Here is a 19,310-nt window from a genome sequence, read left to right as displayed (position 1 = left end):
AAATAACCAAAGGAAAAGAGTTTTCTAAAGTGAAGGGCTTGAGCAGATTTAACTGTTGAACAGCCAGTGTATCCATAGGCACCCACATGCAGGCAGAGCATTCTAGAAGTAAAGGCACAATGAAAAGGTGCCATGCGGGGCTGGAGAGATGGCTCAGTGGCTAAAAGCATTGCCTGCTTTTCCAAAGGTCCCGAGTTCAATTCCCGCAACCACATGGTGGCTCACAACCATCTGTAATGACATCTGGTGCCCTCTTCTGGCCTGCAGACATACAGACAGAATATTGTATACATAATAAATAAATAAATAAATAAATAAATAAATAAATAAATAAATAAATAAAAATAAATATTTAAAAAAAGAAAAGGTGCCATGCGTGCAGGTGTGAGATGGCTCCTACAGTAAAGATGCTTGCCACCAAACTTGGTGACGTGTATGCTGTGTCAGGATGCAGGAGCGGCTTTATTTCTTATGCCTGTTGACGAGTTAGAAAGCAGTAGAGACATGTTGCTAGAAAACCTGGGGAGTCCAATAGAGATGTCATACAATGCTAGGGACATCGGGGTTTCCTCCTGGGGTTCTTGGTTTCAATAATAAAAGAATTAAGAACAAACTCAAACAGAAGCTCAAGAGCAGTTTGTTAATTAGAGTTTAAAAGGAAAACCCCAAGGCAGGCAGGCTGTGGATCCTAGGGGAAAGGAGAATGAAGGTAAGCCTGGAAGTCAGTCACCCAGGAGGGACACGAGCTTTAGAAAGACAAAAACCCAGTGGCATTAGTTAGCCAATTTAAAAGTAAGGTTAGACTCTTGCCAGCGTTTGAAAGAAAAGGACAGAGGAAAGATAAAGGAATAGTTACGCCCTTCTGAGTCTGGACTCAGCAAGGCTTAATGGTGGTTCACAGGGACCGCATTAGGGAGCAGGAATTCTGGGAAGGAAAATGACCTTGTCATAGGGATAGTCTCCTGGCCTGGCCCCGGCCCTGCCCTACTGGACTAACCAACCCTTCAGGGAGGAGACAAGGGCATGTCTCCACCTAGGGGTAGGTTCCATCCTTTACAACCTAAGTTCTATCACCAGGACTCATGATGGAAGGACAGGACTTCCACAAATTGTCCTCTGAATTCCACCCCTTACCATGGCACATGTATAATAAATAAATAAATAAATAAATAAATAAATAAATAAATAAATAAATAAATAAATAAATAAATAAATAAAAACATAATTTTTAACAATTTTGAAGATTGATTTGTTGTACCCTAATATTCCTGGGGAGAAGAATAGCCCCAGCACTTGCAAAGAGCATACCCTTGGCCTGCATCCTTCTGTCCAGAGATGCACAGACTGGACTTAAGTTACCAGAGTGGGTTTCCTGCTTAGACACTGTGTTTCCTTGGAAATTAGAAGTCTGTCCCTGCTGCTGAGACAATAGACCAGAGGGCTGGTGGGGCCATGGAGGGGAGGGACGAAGGCTGAGGAGAACAGCAGTGCTCAGCCAGGTCCTGAGAGTCAGACATAACCAAGTGACTTGGTTCTGTGACAGGATTTGAGAAGTCGGTTGCGGACCTCCAAGTAGGCTGAGGGATTCAGAGTGCAGCTTAGAAGGGCAACAGGTGGCACCTGTCATCTGGGGCTCTCCTGTCAGTACCTGTCCTCAGGTCAGTTGCCCTGTGGTTCTGGTCAGCAGCCTCTGCACAGGTCAGAAAATGGGAAAGCCAGTCACAATCCTACGTGAGGACCCCAAGCCACTACCCAAATGTGATTCTTTGTGGTTAGCTCAGCATGTGGGGGCACAAGCAAATCCAGGAATCCTTTCACCAAGTCTTCTCTCCCTGTCTTTACATTTAGGCCAGAAGAAATCGAGAAATAGCGATTTTGCATCGCAAGATTGACGAAGTGCCCAGTCGAGCTGAGCTGATACAGTATCAGAAGCGATTTATTGAACTCTACCGCCAGAGTAGGTGCATTGATCAAACACAGACTGTTGGGCCCCAGTAGGGATGCGAGGCAGGGGTTCTGTCAAGTTCAGTGTGGTGCAGCATTGGAGAGCACAGTCCACAAATGCCACCTTGAAAGGGATGTTACCTCATCATCGGGCCTGTTGGACAGCCCTGAGAGCTGTCCTGATGTCCGACTGTCCACTCTGTAGAGGGGTTCACGATATTCCGCATGCACGTGTACCTGCATCCAAACTGACTTTGGCCAGCTATGTTGGTGGTTAGCTGTGTGCAGTCCCCTGAGCCCCTTCCTCTTCCCAGTTTCTTATGAAGCATCCCCACCCCAGCGTCTCCAGGTGGTCCTCAGTAGTGCTCCACAGAGTCTCACTGGAGTTGCTTTAGACCATCATAGTCTCCTCATAATCCAGGACCAGTCTCCCCTCAGCCGACCCAGTGACTACATCATGTCAGGCTCAAAGCCACCCTCAGGGTCTTAGGGAGACGGTTCAGTTAATAAAGTGCTTGCCTTACAAGCATGAGCACTTGAATTTGATCTCCGTCTTGAGAAGTATGTTGTTAAAATAAAAAAAAAAAAGTCTGGCGAGATGGCTGAGTAGTTAGTTCAGGGTACTTGTTTTTGCAGAGGACCTAGGCTAAATTTCTAGCACCCACATGACAGTTGACAGATGTCCATAACTCCAGTTTCAGGAGCTCCAACGCCCTCCATGGGCACCAGGCCCACACATATGTTGTGCACTTTACATACATGCAGGCAAAGGATCCATACACACATTCTTCATAAAGTCAAGCTTGGTACATACACCAGGGAGGTGGAGACAGGCGGGTCGCTAAAGCTTGCTGAACGGCCAGCCCAGCTTAGAGAGTGTGCTCCAGATTCAGTGGAGGAGTTTGTCTCAGAAATAAGGCAAAGAGGGGTTGAGGAAGATACCCAGTGTTCACCTCAGGCCTCCACATGCACATGTACACACAGAGACGTAGGCTGCCATGGTGGGTAAGTGTGCATGAAGCCCTGCACACGCTGCACGGGTTGGGATGCTTTGGCCGGCTGATGCTCTTATACTGGAATGCTGATGTCTTGGCAGTTTCCGCAGTGCACAAGGAGACCAAGCAGTTCTTCACGTTGTATAACACTCTGGATGACAGAAAAGTGTATCTGGAAAAGGAGGTAAGAGCCTTTATTTGATTATTTGTCTCCTTTTTATTACATTTGAAAGTTTATTGCAAGGGGGTGCATATGTGTACTTCAGAGGACAGCTTGTAGGAGCCGGCTCTCTCCTTACCCCATGTGGGCTCCAGACTAGAACTCAGGTCTTCAGGGTTGGCAGCGGGCACCTTTGTTCTAAGCCATTGTGCTGGTCTGAGTGAGAGCCTGTATGGAAAGAAAACAACTCAGATGAGCCACTGACAGCACACAGCTCCGGAAGATGCGGATGGACCTAGAGCCTGTGATGGGGTCATTTAGTGTACGCAGAGACACTCCCTTCCTGGGCTAGGTGCAGAGGTTTGTCACTGCAAAGTGGGAGACTGCTTGGGCGTTCCATGCAGTGAAGTGAAGCTGATGTTCGCCTGTTCTGTAGTATCATGTGTGAAACACCTTCACGAGAGGCTCAGAAGATGGCTTCTTCCATAAAGTGCTTGCCTTCCACACACGAGGTCCTGCGTTCAATCCCCAGAACCCACATTTTTAAAAAAGCAAGCATGATAATGTGCTTTTATCCCAGCACTGGGGAGGCAGAGACAGATAGATCCCTGGGATCACTGCTCCACCCCTGTCCCAGCCTTCTTGATAAGCTTCAGGCCAGTGAGAGACCCTGTCTTAGGAAGCAAGGTGGATAGCATCATGAGAATGGCAGATGAGGTTGTCTTCTGGTCCACAAGCAAGTGCACAGATACAAAAACACATGAGGAAAAACAAACAAAAACCCACACTCCTTCCAAAGTATTAAGGGTAAGAATATCATCCCTCTGTTGTGTATTTGTGAGTCTCAAGTCCAGGTGTGGTGACGTCATTCCTCTGTTGTGTATTGTGAGTCTCAAGTCCAGGTGTGCTGACTGCTTAGGGATGAGCCAACAGGTTGAACAGTGCACAGCCAGGAAGACTCAGACAGAGCCCTTCCCGGCATGCCTCACAAGGGCAGATGGAGGGTCCAGATATGAGGGCAGAGACAGTTTCCATGGGAACAGGACGTTAAAAGATATGTTTCATTAGAAGCTCTCAGGGCTACTTAGTGTCTGGCCATGTTGCACGGTGGGAGACGGTCAGTATCTTCTCTGTGCCGGCCCCACTGGCCCATCCTGGGCCAATAGCCTCAGATAAAGAGTGATGTTGGGGAAGACAAAAATGACCTGTGCTGGCGGTTTGTCTGAAGAGCCCTGCCACCAGAGTCCTCTCAAAGAGCTGTCCTTCCACAGTCTAGCGGTCATGCATCCTAAGGAGGAAAACTACACAGGCAAGAACATGGTGCTCTTTCTTTTCTCCTCTCGTGTGTTACTTTGACAGCTCTTGGCTCCTTTCAGTGGCGTTAGCCCAGCCCTAGGCAAACTTCCCAGCAATGACTGAGGTGCTGTGGGAACCCTTCCGCTTCCTACTTATGTGTTTCTTTTTCACTCCCCAGATTAGCCTGCTTAACTCGATTCACGAGAACTTCTCACAGTAAGTACCACACCCCCTGCTCCCTGGCTGCCCTCCTGATCTTGCTGTAGTGTGAGGGAGAGCTGTGTGGTGCATGAATGGCCTGGTGCTGGGGCGTGGTCCCCTCACTCTCCCTACTCCAGGCTCCACAAACTGGAATACTGTGGTTAACGAGGACCCGAGTTCCATCCCAGAACCCTCAGATGGAAAGTCGAGTGTAGTGTGTGATTGTAACCTCAGAGCTGAGGGGATGGAGATGGGAGATTTCTGGGGACCACTGTCCAGCCAATTCCAGGCTGTTGAGATAGCCTGCCTCAATAAACAAGGTGGGCGGACCCTGAAGACAGATGCCTGAAGGTGTATTCTGTGAGTTAGCATACATCCTCTGAACTGGGGATTCAGCTCAGCGGAGGAATTCTTATGCAGAGCATGAAGCCTGTGCTCAGTTCCCAGTACTGCATAAGCTGGGACTACTTAGTATACAACATGCCTGTAATCCCATTGCTTAGGAGAATCAAGAGTTTAAGGTTATTTTTGACTATGAAGTGTGTTCAGGGCCAACCTAGGCTACATGAGATTCTGTCTCAAAAAATAGAATAAAATGTGTAGCAAGGTCATCTCTGTAAATCATATAGCAAGGCTACCAGGTAACACCAGCTCTGGAGTGTACCCAGGGTGAGCTAGCTACCCACCCTCCTGGTAGCCTAAGGCTTGCTTCCAGAATAGCATGCTTCCTTTTCCTAGTCCAAGCCTCTGTGGGCCCCTGGCAGGACACCACAAACATTCTAAGACCAAGTTCTCTTAGAACCAGGGGTTTCTACGTCTTTTCTGATTTACGCACAGCAGGGCTAAGGCATTCTCCGTGAAACCTGAACCTGAATCAGATCCTCAGGACCACAGCATGCAAGGGAAAGAAGGGGGAAAAGCCAGCAGCCATAGTCCTGGGAGGTGCAGGTGTGGCACCTGCCTTTGGGCCCTGATGCCCTCCCTTCTCAGACAGTAGTGCTGTCTCCCTGATATCCACGACAATTCTGCTCTGCCAGCCTCTCTCTGAGAGAATCCCCATTCCTGTGAGCCCCATGCTCTGAGCCTCCTGGTCGCCATCTCTCTGCAGAGCTGGCTGTCGTAGGAAGGTGTAGTGGTCATAGCGGGCACTCTGCCCCACCGGCTGCCTCCAACATGGCTTAGGCTTCCCAGCTCAGATCTAGGAATACTCAGAACATGGCCCCTAGTTCTACTTAATGTCTCCCTGTCCTCAGATTCTTAAAAACAAAACTGAATTAATTCCTTAATATGTACTTGTCATTCATGGCAAATGGCATTTTTATTATTTTTATTTATTTTATGTTGAAAGATACGGATTGGTTAAAAGTTGGAAGGAAAAAGCTGAAAAGTGCATGGAAGGGGAGCACCCCCACACACACCCAAAGTTGCCTGTGTGCATTCTGCTGCTGAAGAGGGTACACTGCCTGTCTGTGTGGCTAAAGGACAGCATGGTCTCCTCAACTGCATGGTTTTCCTCAGAACCCATCCCATCTAGTTAGAGAGTTGTTCCTTCTGCAGGCCATCGCAGAATTAGGGAGAATGGGAAACAAGATTCACATTCGGTTACTAGGTCAGAGGTTTGGAGTACTGCCTGCCTGCCTGCTATTCTTGGTGGCCCTCTGGATCCACTGTGCCCTGCAAAGACCTAGTTGATTATTGGGACACAGTCCAGGTGTCCCCACCCCCTTTCTAACAGTCCCATGGAATGGACCTACCTCTGCTTGATTTCTCTTTCAGAGCCATGGCCTCCCCTGCTTCCCGGGACCAGTTTTTAAGGCAGATGGAACAAATCGTCGAAGGCATTAAACAAAACAGAATGAAGGTCAGCAAGCTTATTCTACAGCCCGCAGCCTCTGTGCTGGTCAGGAGGTCCTAGGCGTAGGCTTTCCTTCCTGACTGCATCCTTCCACATGGCCTGCACCAGACATGAGACTCTGTGGCAGGACAGGCCTCCACACTGCTGTGCATCACAGCTTCCAGGCAGTAAACACTCTGTATGCAGGGACTGTGCTACCCCCCATAGACTGTGTTAAATGAGGATCCTACCCATCCCCTGCTGTACAGATAAGAATTGTTCTCTGCTAGCAGCCTGCCTCTCGCCTCCAGCCCCCTCCTCCCTGCTCACTGATCTCATGACAGTTCACTCCTAAACTCCTTCCACATAAAGGAAGCGGGCATGGTGGCATGTGCTTATGATTCTGATGCTGGGGATAGCAGTGGGGATCCCTGGGGCTCACTGACCAGCCCTCCTAGCCTACTTAACCAGTCCTAGGCCAGGTAGAGACCTGTCTCAGGAAACAAGGTGAGGGCTAGCAGCCAAGTTTATCCCCTGACCTTGCACACATAATCATGCACAGAACCACACACACGTGTGTGCACACGCACCGTCACGGCTGCTTCCAGGCAGCATCTGCTCTGTACACAAAGTCTTCCTGCCTTCACCTCCTGGATGGCTTCAGGAAACACTGCACACACCACTCCTGGTTCTGCTGAATTGTCCCTCCTCAGAGCAACCGCCCCCGCCCCCAAGCTTTGTACCTCACAGAGTCCACACACCCTCACCATCTCAGTCCATTCTGTTTTCCTCAGCACTGATGCTGCTGAGAACTGTAGTGTGCATTTGCTTGGTTGGTTGGCTGGTTGGTTTAGTTTGGCACAGTACCGGTTGCCAGGATGTGCCTAGTGAGAACAAAGACTTTGTTTGTTCACTGATAACTTTAGGATCTCTGTAGGTGTTCCCTTACTAACAAAGGACCTGAGTTTAGTCCCTAGAACCCTGAAAAAATGTCACATGCAGTGGTGTTAGTGTATTCCTGTGTTTGTGGAGCTGGGAACCTGAAGACAGGAGCGTCCCTGGGGCTTGATGGGGTACTTGGCAAGTTTCAGGCCAGTGATAGTCCCTGTCTCTAAAACAAGGTGGGGCCAACTAGGTGGCTCACTGGCTATAGGCACATGATGGAAGGAGAGACAAGCTGTCCTCCAATCTCTACTCAGCCTCCCTGAGCTTTTGGCTACCTTAGAAAATCCCTTTTCTAAGTCAGTATCTAGTGTCTGTGTTTAAGATCAGAGGGAAACAACCTATAACATAGTCAAAGTAATTGTAAATAGTTTATCCTATGGTGCAGTTGCAATAAATCAAAGGGTGATGGGCTATTTTATTAGAAATACACAACAATATACATCAGGGTTACTCACCTACAACACAGCCGACATTCCGGGCCAGATAATCCTTTTCCTTATCACAGTCCCGGACCTGAAGGGTAGTGAGCAGCTTCTCCTTGCTGGTGGTGCTGGCAAGTCCTTCCTTGCAGTTGTAACACCCAAAACGTCTTGCAGACACGCACGAATACCCTCTAAAGACAAAGTCGTCCCCAGCTGACAGTCTCTCCATGCTGTTCCTCTAACGCTCCATGGCAGTTAAGCTGCCGAATAGATTATAGAGCCTGCAGATGGTATCTGTCATTCAAGAAAACAGGCCAGCCGGGCGGTGGTGGCGCACACCTTTAATCCCAGCACTCGGGAGGCAGAGGCAGGCGGATCTCTGTGAGTTCGAGACCAGCCTGGTCTACAGAGCTAGTTCCAGGACAGGCTCCAAAGCCACAGAGAAACCCTGTCTCGAAAAACCAAAAAAAAAAAAAAAAAAAAGAAAAAGAAAAAAAAAGAAAAAGAAAGAAATCAGGCCAGCCAGAGAAATTATGTTTAGAAGGGAGGCTTGGAAGAAACAGATGTGAATGTTAGTCAGATGCCTGTGGTAGTCGCTATCAGAATGAGTATTCATTCATTCTCCAAAATGTTTACAACAGATGGAAAAGAAGAAGCAGGAGAACAAAATGAGAAGGGACCAGTTGAACGATCAGTACCTGGAGCTGCTGGAAAAGCAGCGGCTCTACTTCAAGACCGTGAAAGAGTTCAAAGAGGTGAGTGGGTGCGGGCCGGACAGGTCATAGCCAAAGTCAAGTGCTCATTCATCTCACCTCAAGATGCACCCTTAAAAACCAGAGCTGGGGGCTGGCGAGAACTGAGCTCTGTCAGTGTGGCGCTTGCAATGAAAGCAGGAGAACTGGAATTTGGTCCCCAGAACTCACAAGGGGAGGAAAAAACAAAACAAAACAGGTATGGAACTCACTTATAATCCCTGTGCTGGGGAAGAGAAGGCAGGAGAACTCTGGAGCTTGTTGGCCACTCAGCCTAGTCTACCCCATGAGTTTCAGGCCAGGGAGATACCCTGTCTCAGAAAAGTAAGGTAGGGCCAGCAAAATGGCTTTGAAAGTAAAGACGTTTTCGACCAAGCTTGGCGACTTGGCTTCAGTAGGCAGTGCCCACATGGTGGGAGGAGGGAACTAACCCCACAAGTTTCCCTGCGACCTCCGTGGCAGGCACACACGTACACACAAAATAAATAAATAGAAAATATTTTAAAAAGAAGGTAGACAATGCCTGAAGAGAAGCAGCTAAGCCTGACCTCTGACCTCCATAAGCAATGTACACACATGTGCAAGCACACACATACACACATAAGCAAAATGAAAACATTTTATGCTCATAGTGTTTTTGTTTATTTTTAAAGATTATTCTGCCTCTTTTTCCACCTTATTCTTCTCCACCTGGCCTACCCTCTGTTTTATGAGTTAGCTTTGGCAACTGTACGCCTGTCTACGGGCATAGCAACAAATCTCATCCTTCTGAATGTTCTCCCAGCTCTGCCTGTGCCTCTGGCATAAGCCAGGTTGTAAAACAGACGTGGTGTCTGTCCCTATGGGGCTGTGCTGTGCTGAAGGAGACAGATGAGAAGCTAAGAAGCAAATGAGCAGAAGCCCTAGTGAATAAGACATAATAAAGTAATAGCGTCAGCTTCATAGAGAGACAGTGCAGACTTGCAGCCAGGGCGGACTCTGCAGGCTGAGCAGGGCTCGGCTGTAGGGAAAGCGAGAGCACATCAGCGAGCAGCCTAGGGTCCTGAGGCGCGGGATGCGGCCGGTGACTGGTGTGGAGCACATATGATGCACGTGTGTGTGCAAGTGCATGTCCATGCTTGTCTATGCAGAGACTAGAGGGGGCTATTGGACATCTGCTCTCTCATCCGCCCACTATATTCCCTTGAGGCAGAATCTCCCACTGGGTCTAGAGCTAGACTGGCAGCCAGGAAGACCCAGCAGTCGTCTGTCTGCATGCCCACAGCACCACCAGGGTTACAGACTTATGCACGGTCCTGCCCATCTTTTTAGACTCGGGTCCTCCTACTTGCTCATCAAGCATACTTGCCCACTGAGCCATCTCCCCCAGCCTCTCAGCTTCCTTTTGGTTAGAGACATGAGGACGCTTTGGCAAGGACCTGAGGTTGAACTGTCAGGTGGACAACTCTAAAATTTGCCAGAGAAAAGGAATCCAGAAGGGTAACTGGTAGCTCAGGACACTGGACACCATTAGCAGGGAATGGGGCCAATGGCGTCCCTCAGCGATGGCACTCAAACTGTTTGGTTCCCTTTATAAACGCCCCTCATTGTGTCTTCTGTGCACTTACTTCTTAAGGCCGAGAATACCCGGCATCTTGGCTAGATGAACCTCTCTCTTTCACCTGCTGTGTGTACACTAAAGCTACCTTGCTCAGCTCTTAGGGTACAGTCTCCAAGGCCCCTTCTCCCCTCCTTTCCTCTCAAGCAGATTGGCAAATAAGCTTTCTGCTTCTGTCCCCTGGGAGAGTTTAGAAAGTTCTGTAGGAATGACAGGGCCTGGTCTCCTGTCTTCAGCCCAGAGGTTTCACCACACCTGTTATGACACAGGTCAGTAGGTCACCAAGCATTGTCATGCCAGGAGACAGCCTGACTTGTCAGAGAATGGCTACTAAGGGGCAGGAGATGTAGGTTAGATGGTAGAGGGCTTGCCTGGCAGTCCAGAACACTGGGTTGGATCCCAGCATCTGTAATTCTAGTACTCAAGAAGTAGAGGCAGGAGGATCAGAAATTCAAGACCATTTTTGGCTTTGGAGCCAGTTCAAGACTAACTTAGGCAATGTGAGACTGTGTCAAAAAGGGAACGGCAGTTACTAAGACTGGATGTAAAGTTGGGGTATCTTTGGAGACCCCATGTGAGTGCCAATGACTAACGCTCATTGCTGTTCTCTTCCTCTGCTTTCCCAGGAGGGCCGAAAGAACGAGCTGCTGCTGTCCAAGATCAAAGCCAAGGCCTCCTGAGCGTCCACCTCTACTTCTGTATGTTGTTGGTACTTTTCTAATGGCATGTACAGACTACAGGATCCCGAAACGGTTCTGAAAATGGCCGTGGAGAGATACGGGAAGATTCATTTCAGCTCTCTGGATGGATGTGTTCTTCCCACTGTTTCATTTCATCTCTCCTGGCTGCAGCTGGTGGCCTGAGACAGAGTGACACCGTGGCTTGGGTGGCATCCTAGGACCCTGTGAAGAATCGTGGGCAGTGCTCATTCACTCAGTCCACTCAACTTTTTTCTCCAGTAACACTGCATTTATGAAGGTACCCGGATTTGTACGGGCCCTGAGAATAAAGAGCATTATGTTCAGCAAGTATTAATTGAGCAACTGCTGAAAAATGAGCCCTGGGGTAAATGTAGCAGAATACAGAGCATTGTCCCTTTCTCCTCTGGCATCTAGCAGGGGACAGAGAGCAGATACAACCCTCTTCACCCCTAAAGCTTGTCCCTTATAATGCTTCCGCAGGCTGCTGAGTGAGCAGCCAGCCCATTTGTGTTGCTGGCTTTGGCCATGCCCCAACCATTGTGCCTTTTGTTCTGGCCTCTCACAGTGCATACGGACTATAGGCTGGGCTGGCATGCTGAGCAATTAGCCCATGGGAGTAGAGACTAAAGCAGGAGAGGTTCAGGTTACTGGCGTTCACTTGTCTATGTGGGAAGACTGATATAATATAAAGTGACCTTGATGGGCTTTAGAGATGGGAACCCTTCATGTGGAGCCATGCTTCTCTGATGTTTCCTTTGGCATGGCTGTAGGTCTGTCCACCCCTCAGGCTACATGTAGTCAAGGAGAGCTGTCAGGGTATCAGTGTCGTCCTTCAACCCTGCACATCACCAGGCTCACCTGGTGGAAACGCTGCAAATGCACCTCCCACTGAGGACTCTTCAATTAGCATTGAAGCCTCCCACATCAGGATGGGTCCTTGTTTGAGGCATGCCCCATGTTCCTGCACTGCAGATGTCAGGATCTAAGTAAAGACTAAGATGTGTGTATTGTTCAGTATCATCAGCGCAGGCATGGGGAAAGATAACAGGGGCTGAGCAGGGAGGAGCTTCAGATTTGTACAGAGGGGCACAAGGACTCCATGCAGGAAACACCACTTGGGCTAGATCTAAAAGGAACAGGATGTTAGCTGAAATAGGAGGAAGGGCCTTTAATAGCCCCTGAAGGGTTGGTTTTAGGCTCTGGAAATGAGCAGAGCAAAGCGATTGCCGAGTTCTCCCCCAGCAATCAAGAACCTAGCAACTGGTTCATGCTTAGTAAACCCCAGTGTGAGGTTTGTGCTCCAGTCTGCGTAGATTTGGCACACACATGATCTGAACAGCAGGTTGGACCATTTGACAGAAGCATAGATATGGGAGGCAGGTGGAGCACTGTGCAGTCACAGAAGCACTGTTCATTTTTCCTTTCCTAATGTGTGTGGTTAAGAGAGGCAGGAGTCATACGGACTCAGAGGAAAGATGTTCTGGGGGCAGTTGGTAGAGAACTTGCCTAGGTTCCATCCCTAACATCACATAAACCAGGCATGGTCATGGTTGGTACACTTGGGATCCTAGCTCCCAGGAAGTAGAGTCAGGAAGAGCAGGATGTCAAGGTTATTCTAGATTGAACAGAAAACTGGAAACCAGCCTGGGCTACAGAAGACTCTGTTTCCCATGCAGGCCTAAGAGCATCATGAGTTCCTGACCCAAGGGTCACTGAGCTGTGATGAGCTGGGTAGGAGCGGCAGCACCTAAAGCATCACCCCCCCCCATGCCAGCCCACTTCCTAGTGAGCCATGTGCGCACCTCTACCTCCGCTGAGACCTGGTGGTCACAGGAGCACTATGAAAGGCTCAGCTGTGGAATGATGCTCTGAGGGAGGAGGCAGCATCTTGACTGTGTTAGAACTCCCAGTTCAGAGAGGATCATCACCTTACCTTGAGAGGAAGCTTGTCCACCCAGAACACTCTGGCTAATGTCAGTGTTTGACCTCAGGGAAGTGGGAACAGGTGAGGCTCAAGGTCTCTGGAGCCCACTCTCTGTGTCTGGGAGAGGTATGAAATACCTGATCTAAAGCAACCATAATTGGTTTTGGAGATGGAAACCTTTATTTGGTATTATTTTGGGGGGTTACTTTGTTATGGCTGTAGGCATGTTCAGCCATAGGCTGCTGCAGCCAGGGATACCTGTGAATGTGGTCCAATACAACATTCTAAAGTGGATTAAAACATGGAGGTTCTTTTCCCTCTCTGCTTCTTTACGCTGTGTACTCTGTAAACTTTGTAGATGGCAGTATCGCGTTATAACATCAAAAGCTTGATCACTCCTGGTAGGGAGAAATTGGTAGATACCTTGTCCCAGTTTTTAATTCACTAGACTTAATACAGACGGTGAGAGATAGGTGTTGGCTAGCTCTATAGTGCCAGGTGTGAACTCCTTCCGGAGGAGCAGGCCACAGATCTAAACAAAATGCAGTGACTACCCCCATAACAGCCATTCCACTATTGCACCATTGCTCACATCTTGCCGGGCTGGTTGGCATTATAGCATGCAAGTTCATAGCTGGGTAAGACTGTTGACGACACCCTCCCCGCAGCTGTCTGTGTGCAACATCTGCCACTATGAAAGCTAGCCAGCAGGGAAAAAGCCCCTGGCTTGGATCTACCGTGATTTCTCTGTCCTACATTCAAAGTATGTGGTATCTAAAGTGGTAGTGTCTTACCATCTGGTGTTCTAGTGGGAAACCATGAGTAATGGCTAACCTGTATTTTGAAGCCTTCTGGGTTGACTAGGTTGGTTGAACACTCTTTGAATTAGGCTGCAGAAGCCAGCACTGAGAATCCTACATTTGCTTCCGACATCCTGAAACATAAGATAGCACCTTTGTGGGTAATTCCAGCATGAAGTAGGCTGAAAAGATTCCCCAAGGGCCCTGGTCATTTCAGAATCTACCTGGAGACTGGTGAAAGGGAGGGGCCTACCAGGGTAGTGTCTTCTGTGCCCAGACATGTTATAGCATTGCGTTCTGAGCTTACTGGCTTTTTACCAGAATTATAAGACAGTGGAGAAATGTCTGTAAGCGACTTTTTTTTTCCAGTGTGCAGTTTAAGAGAAACCAGATTCAGAGCAGTGAGATTGTTGATAGGGCTGGTGCCCAGTGCCATGCATTCTTAGGACCAGTCTGCAGATCAGGAGCTGCCTTCACTCCTCCTTGCTTCTCATGGAGTACCCAGGGGTGCTCTGATAGCAATCAGGCTCAGAGCAGCTGTGAGCTGGGCTAGAATAAGGTGATAGTGAAAGGCCTGGGAGGATGTGGGGACATGTTCTCCCATGTTTGTGTTTAGTCAGCCAGCACCACAGGGCAGCACATAGTACCACCCAACAACTGCCAACCTGCATCCAGAGGGGTGGTGTTTTTTCTACTGAAGCAGAGTTCATGCTGGGCATAAGCTCCTGTTAGCCTGATCTTGCATATGGGGTTCTGGTTTGTAGCCCTTGGTTCAAGAACAGAGAAGACACAGACTGGTAGTGGAACCAAACCAGCATGGGTCACCAGGCAGGGCTTTTCCTCTCCAGAATGTTCCTGGAGATCTCTCAAAACCTTGAGCAAAGCAAGGGGCAGGCCCTCCAGCAGCCCTCTTCCTACCTCACAGAGTGTCATTCCCATGAATTGTTACTTTGGCAGACTCTCATCTTACCTATCCTGAGTAAAGGAGGAACTACCTGAAGGGGTATGTGGGACCCCAGCCTGCCCTGCAGCCTGCACATCCCGCATTCCCTCTGCTCCCTGTGGCCCTAGCCTGCCTGTTCTCCAGGTGGTGGATGGTCAGTTTAAGGGGACTGGGCATTCTAGAAGTAGCTTCTAGCCGTGACTTTGTTTGTGAAGGTTCAGGTGGTTAGATTGAAATACGCCCTGAGAAATACTGTAGGGAAGTGTTGTATGGTGTATTCATTGCCAGGGTTGGTCACCAAGAGAAAGAGCACCTTCATTCAGAGCAGTGCAGCGATGAGTAATGCTACTGTCCTTTCTTGGAGCTGAGCGTGGCCAGAGGAGGAGCCTTATGAGATACCTCTTAGAGCCTGCCATGCTCTCCCCCTAGCAGCAGGTGGCGGTAGGCCAAAGTTGTACATAAAAAGTCAGTAAAGCGCTTGCCTTGCAAGCATGAGGGCCTTGGTTAAGATCCCCAGTATCCATGTAAAGAGCCAGGGCTGGCCATATGCTCGTGTATTCCTGGCACTAGAGAGGCAGGGATTGACGGATCCTGGGCCTCGCTGACCAGCCAGACTAACTGAATTGGTAAGCTTCAGGTTCAGTGGGAAAACCTGTCTCATAAGGTGGGGCACAATCAAGAAGCCGTCTGAGTTGTCCTCTGGCCTTCACATGCGCAGGCACATACATGCACGTGCACACACATACCCCTTGCACATATAGGAGCATACGCACACAAAAAAGTAATGCATGTGTTCCATCTTCTCAGAATAAATATGATGTGTAAGATCATGAGTGGGCTTTGGGCTCTCATCTGCAGTGTGTTTGACATTCTGTATTTCCATCAGCCTGTGTCAGTTTCCTAGATGGGCCAAGCTCACCCTCCGTGGATATTTTCCCCATGTGCCCCCTGAAGAGGACTCTGTCCTCTCCCTGATTTGGGGTAGTGGCTTTTGATCACCTGTGTGTTCCCTTTTACATTGGCCTCCTGATCATATCACAGTCAACCTACCACACCCCTGTTGTCCGTCCTAATGACACATGTCACTGCTTACGGCCCCCAGTCCTTTGTAAGGTCTGCATCTTCCCTCTTTAGAATGTGTGAGGGCAGCAGAAGCAGGGACCTTGCCCGCCTCTTTGTGGTTCCCCAGTCAGCACATCCACTTGGTGAAGTTGGTTCCCCAAATTGTATCTTAACATCCTGTAACAGTAAGCTATAGATTTAACCTAATCCATGTTCCGGTTGAAGCAGGCTGGCGGCTCTAGAAGCAGCTTTGAGAAGATAGAGATTTATCCTAATCCAAGATAGAGATTTAACCTAATCCATGCTCTAGAAGCAGCATTAGAGGAGCTTTCATTAGTCACCAGCCTTGAAAGTAGGATTGGAAAAAGAGTTTTCCAGAAGTTTCCAGCCAGCCTTTAACTGAGATCACCTTTTGAAGATGTCCAGTATTGCGGCAGAGAGGGCACAGCAATGTCAGATAGGATGGTGAGTTTGTTCTTCTTTCAGATGTGGTAGATGCATCTTAGCCACGTGAATCCACGAAAATGGGTGGTACTGTCCAACTGTGGGCAGCAGCATCCCATACAGGGATGGCAGAGCTGCAAACCTGTGGCCTCCTTGGAGGACAACTGAGTAGTACGTTTATCACAAGTCCAAGTGTACCGCCTTTTGAACCAGCAGTGCCACGTCTAGGAACTTTTCTTATGTATGGAAACTTTTATTAAAGCAATGTTTGTAATAACACAAAGTTGGAAACTATCATTAATTCAGAACAGGGGTGAAAAATCATGGCCCATCTCTAGAGTGGGGCATTTTGCAGACATTTAAAAGAAAAGGCCTGTGATATGTATTGTTAGGAAATGTTCACAGATCTTGAAGCCACATGGTTAAGTGGGAGAAGAAAACATGCATGAAATGCTAGTGTTTGGAATAGAGATAAATACATGTGTTGTAGGTGTGTATGCATATGTATGTGTGCATATCCTCACACAAATGCTTGTGATGCGTCTGCTTGCCTGTGCCCAGGCTGTCCCTGAAAAGTGGCACAGGATGCTGACAACCTTGGTTGTCTCTTGGAAAATCGTGGGAATGACTTTTCACCGCTTGTCTTTTGTATTCTGGAATTTTGTACCATGTACATGCATTATCTACTCAAAAATAAATAGTTTTTGAAGTTTGGTTTCATTTTTTAAAAAATCATGGGAGAAGATTACACTTCCATTAATCTGCTATATTCTTCCTTCCTTCCTTCCTTCCTTCCTTCCTTCCTTCCTTCCTTCCTTCCTTCCTTCCTTCCTTCCTTCCTTCCTTCCTTACTTCCTACCTTCCTTTCTATTCAGGGAAGGGGTTAGACACATGGTGTTGAGACAGGGTCTCATGTGTCCCAGACTGGGCTCAAACTCTGTATAACAAGGGTGAACCTGAGCATCTGATCCTCTGGCCTCCACCTCCCAGTGCTGGGATTACAGGTATGTTTCTCCACACCCAATTTATGCAGAACTGGGATTGAACTCAGGGCTTCTTGCAAGTGAACATTCTACCAACTGAACTACACCACCACCATCCCCCATCAATATGTTTGATTTTGTTTGTTTATTTTGTTTTTCAGGCAGGGTTTCTCGACATAACCCTTGCTGTCCTGGAACTCACTTTGTAGACCAGGCTGGTCTCGAACTCAAAGGTCCACCTGGCTCTGCCTCCTGAATGTTGGGATTAAAAATGCTCAGCTAATTTGTTTTTGTTTTGTTTTTTAACAAAAGCAAAGCACTGGAGTCAAGCAGTGTGACGCTGTTCTTGAATGTCAACTTGACCAAATCTGAATTTAACTAAAACCCAAATAATTGGGCACACCTGTAAGGGACTTTTTCTGAATTAAAATACTTATAGTGAGAAGATTCACTTCTAATCCAGATCTTTGAGGTGATAAGATCCATCTTTAATGTGGACCACACTTTCTGCAGGCAGACTATGTAAAAGACACAGAAGAAGGTAGCATGCCCCCTCCCCTCCTTGGTCTGCTTGCTCTCACTGTCAAGTACATTTCTTCACTGGCATGAGAGGTTACTTCTTTGGGATTCTGGTATATACTGAAGACCAGTCTCTCTCTCTCTCTCTCTCTCTCTCTCTCTCTCTCTCTCTCTCTCTCTCTCTCTCTCTGTGTGTGTGTGTGTGTGTGCATAGAGTCATGCTGTAAGTTCTGTTACTCTAGAGAACCCTGGCCAATACAGACAGCTAGACTCATTTGCTTGGGTCTTAGGCACTGGACCACATGAAGGGCTGGCTGTGTCTGCTGGAAGAGCTTTGGGGACTGTGGAAGCTGGTTCTGCTCTTGTGTGTATGTTTATTAGGGATGGGAATGAGCTGAAACTGCTCTCGGGTTGCTGTGTCTCATGAGAATCACATAACCTGCCTGTTGACACTTGCAGTACAAAAGATAGGGACAGTACCTCTGAACAGTTCCAGCAGCCAGGCCTAGATCACCTGGAACCTTCTGTGGGTGTTCTGCTTGTTGGTTTTTATTGTCCAACTGGACACAAACCTAGAGTCATCTGGAAAGAGGGAACCTCAAATGAAGAATTGTCTCAAACTGGCTTGTGCCCATATTGATAAGAGATGGTATCAATGGATCTGGAAGGGCCCTGCCAACTAGGGGCAGCACCATCCCTAGGCAAGTGGCCCTCATCCATATATAAAACTAGCTGAACACATGCCAGAGAGGAACCAGTAGGCAATGTTCCTCCTCTGTGGTTTCTGCTTCAGTTCCTGCTCTGCCTCCCCTCGCTAAAATTAAGCGTGTTACCTAGAAGTGTAAGTAGAAATAAACTCTTTGTTCCCCAAGTTGCCTTTGTTCTGTCTTTGTCACAGCAATAGAAGGCAAACTGGAAGAGCAGCTGACTGTCCAACTCTGGGACATTAGTTCTGTCTCTTGTAGCTGTGATTGGATAGCCGACAAAAGCAGCTTTAGGAAGGAAGGGTTTGTTTTGGCCACAGTTCCAAGGGACACAGTCCATCATGGTGAGGATGCATGGTAATAGGAGCTTCAGAAGTGTCTCGTCACATTGTACCCACCATCAGGAAGCATAGGAATAATGCTTGTGATCAGCTCGCACATTCGGTCTGAGATCCCAGTCTGTGATGCTATCTATTCTCATGGATGCCCACCTCTGATGACCTAGTCTAGAAACTGCCTCACATAAAATTCCTAGAGTTTTATTACATGGGGATTCTAAATCCCATCAAGCTGACAATCAACATCTCACTGGGTGTCGCTTGAGCATTTAAAAGATCTCAAAGCCTGCTTCCACAGTGACACACTTCCTCCAGCAAGGTCACACCTCTTAATAGTGCCACTCCCTTAGGGGGTCATTTTCTTTCATGTAGGGATAAGTCCCACCCCTTAGGGGGCGTGTTAGCCTCAGGCTAAAGTTTTCCTATAAATTTGGCGAGCATGCTCCCAGCGCTCACTTCTGCTTTCCTGGACTCCACGGGAACGGTGGTTCTGTAAGTCTATTCCTCCATTAAAGCTGTCTATATTTTGACAAACTGTCTGCATTCGCTTACTCCGTTACATTTTGGCGTCCAACGTCGGGCTATTTTGCCCCCGACTCAAGCGTGTAGCCTGCTAGCTAACACAGCACGCTCCCGGGTGTCATTTTCTTAGTTTGTGACTCGGGCCCCAGGGCTGAGTCCAAGATACACTCAGCCTTCAGGCCCATAATATCCAGAGAGGCAGGCGGATCTCTGTGAGTTCAAGG

The 19,310-nt window shown here is 48.2% G+C and overlaps 1 protein-coding gene across 1 annotated transcript in view; it reads left to right on the top strand.

Moving 5' to 3' along the window:
* Positions 1 to 16,733, top strand: part of Ccdc93 (coiled-coil domain containing 93) — a 73,164-nt gene extending 56,431 nt beyond the window's left edge. Inside the window, 6 exon segments of the mRNA XM_050129329.1 lie at positions 1,849 to 1,957; positions 3,041 to 3,123; positions 4,574 to 4,611; positions 6,373 to 6,457; positions 8,439 to 8,552; positions 10,773 to 16,733. Of these exon segments, the coding sequence (XP_049985286.1) occupies positions 1,849 to 1,957; positions 3,041 to 3,123; positions 4,574 to 4,611; positions 6,373 to 6,457; positions 8,439 to 8,552; positions 10,773 to 10,826 (483 nt within the window). The 3' untranslated portion in view covers positions 10,827 to 16,733.
* The last annotated feature ends 2,577 nt before the right edge of the window (positions 16,734 to 19,310 follow it).

Source organism: Alexandromys fortis, unplaced genomic scaffold (assembly GCF_014885135.2).
Source record: "Alexandromys fortis isolate MF-2015 unplaced genomic scaffold, M_Fortis_MF-2015_v1.1 scaffold_287, whole genome shotgun sequence".
Taxonomy (NCBI): domain Eukaryota; kingdom Metazoa; phylum Chordata; class Mammalia; order Rodentia; family Cricetidae; genus Alexandromys; species Alexandromys fortis.
Note: the sequence above shows the minus strand (reverse complement) of the source record. Positions and strands in the feature narration are given on the sequence as shown.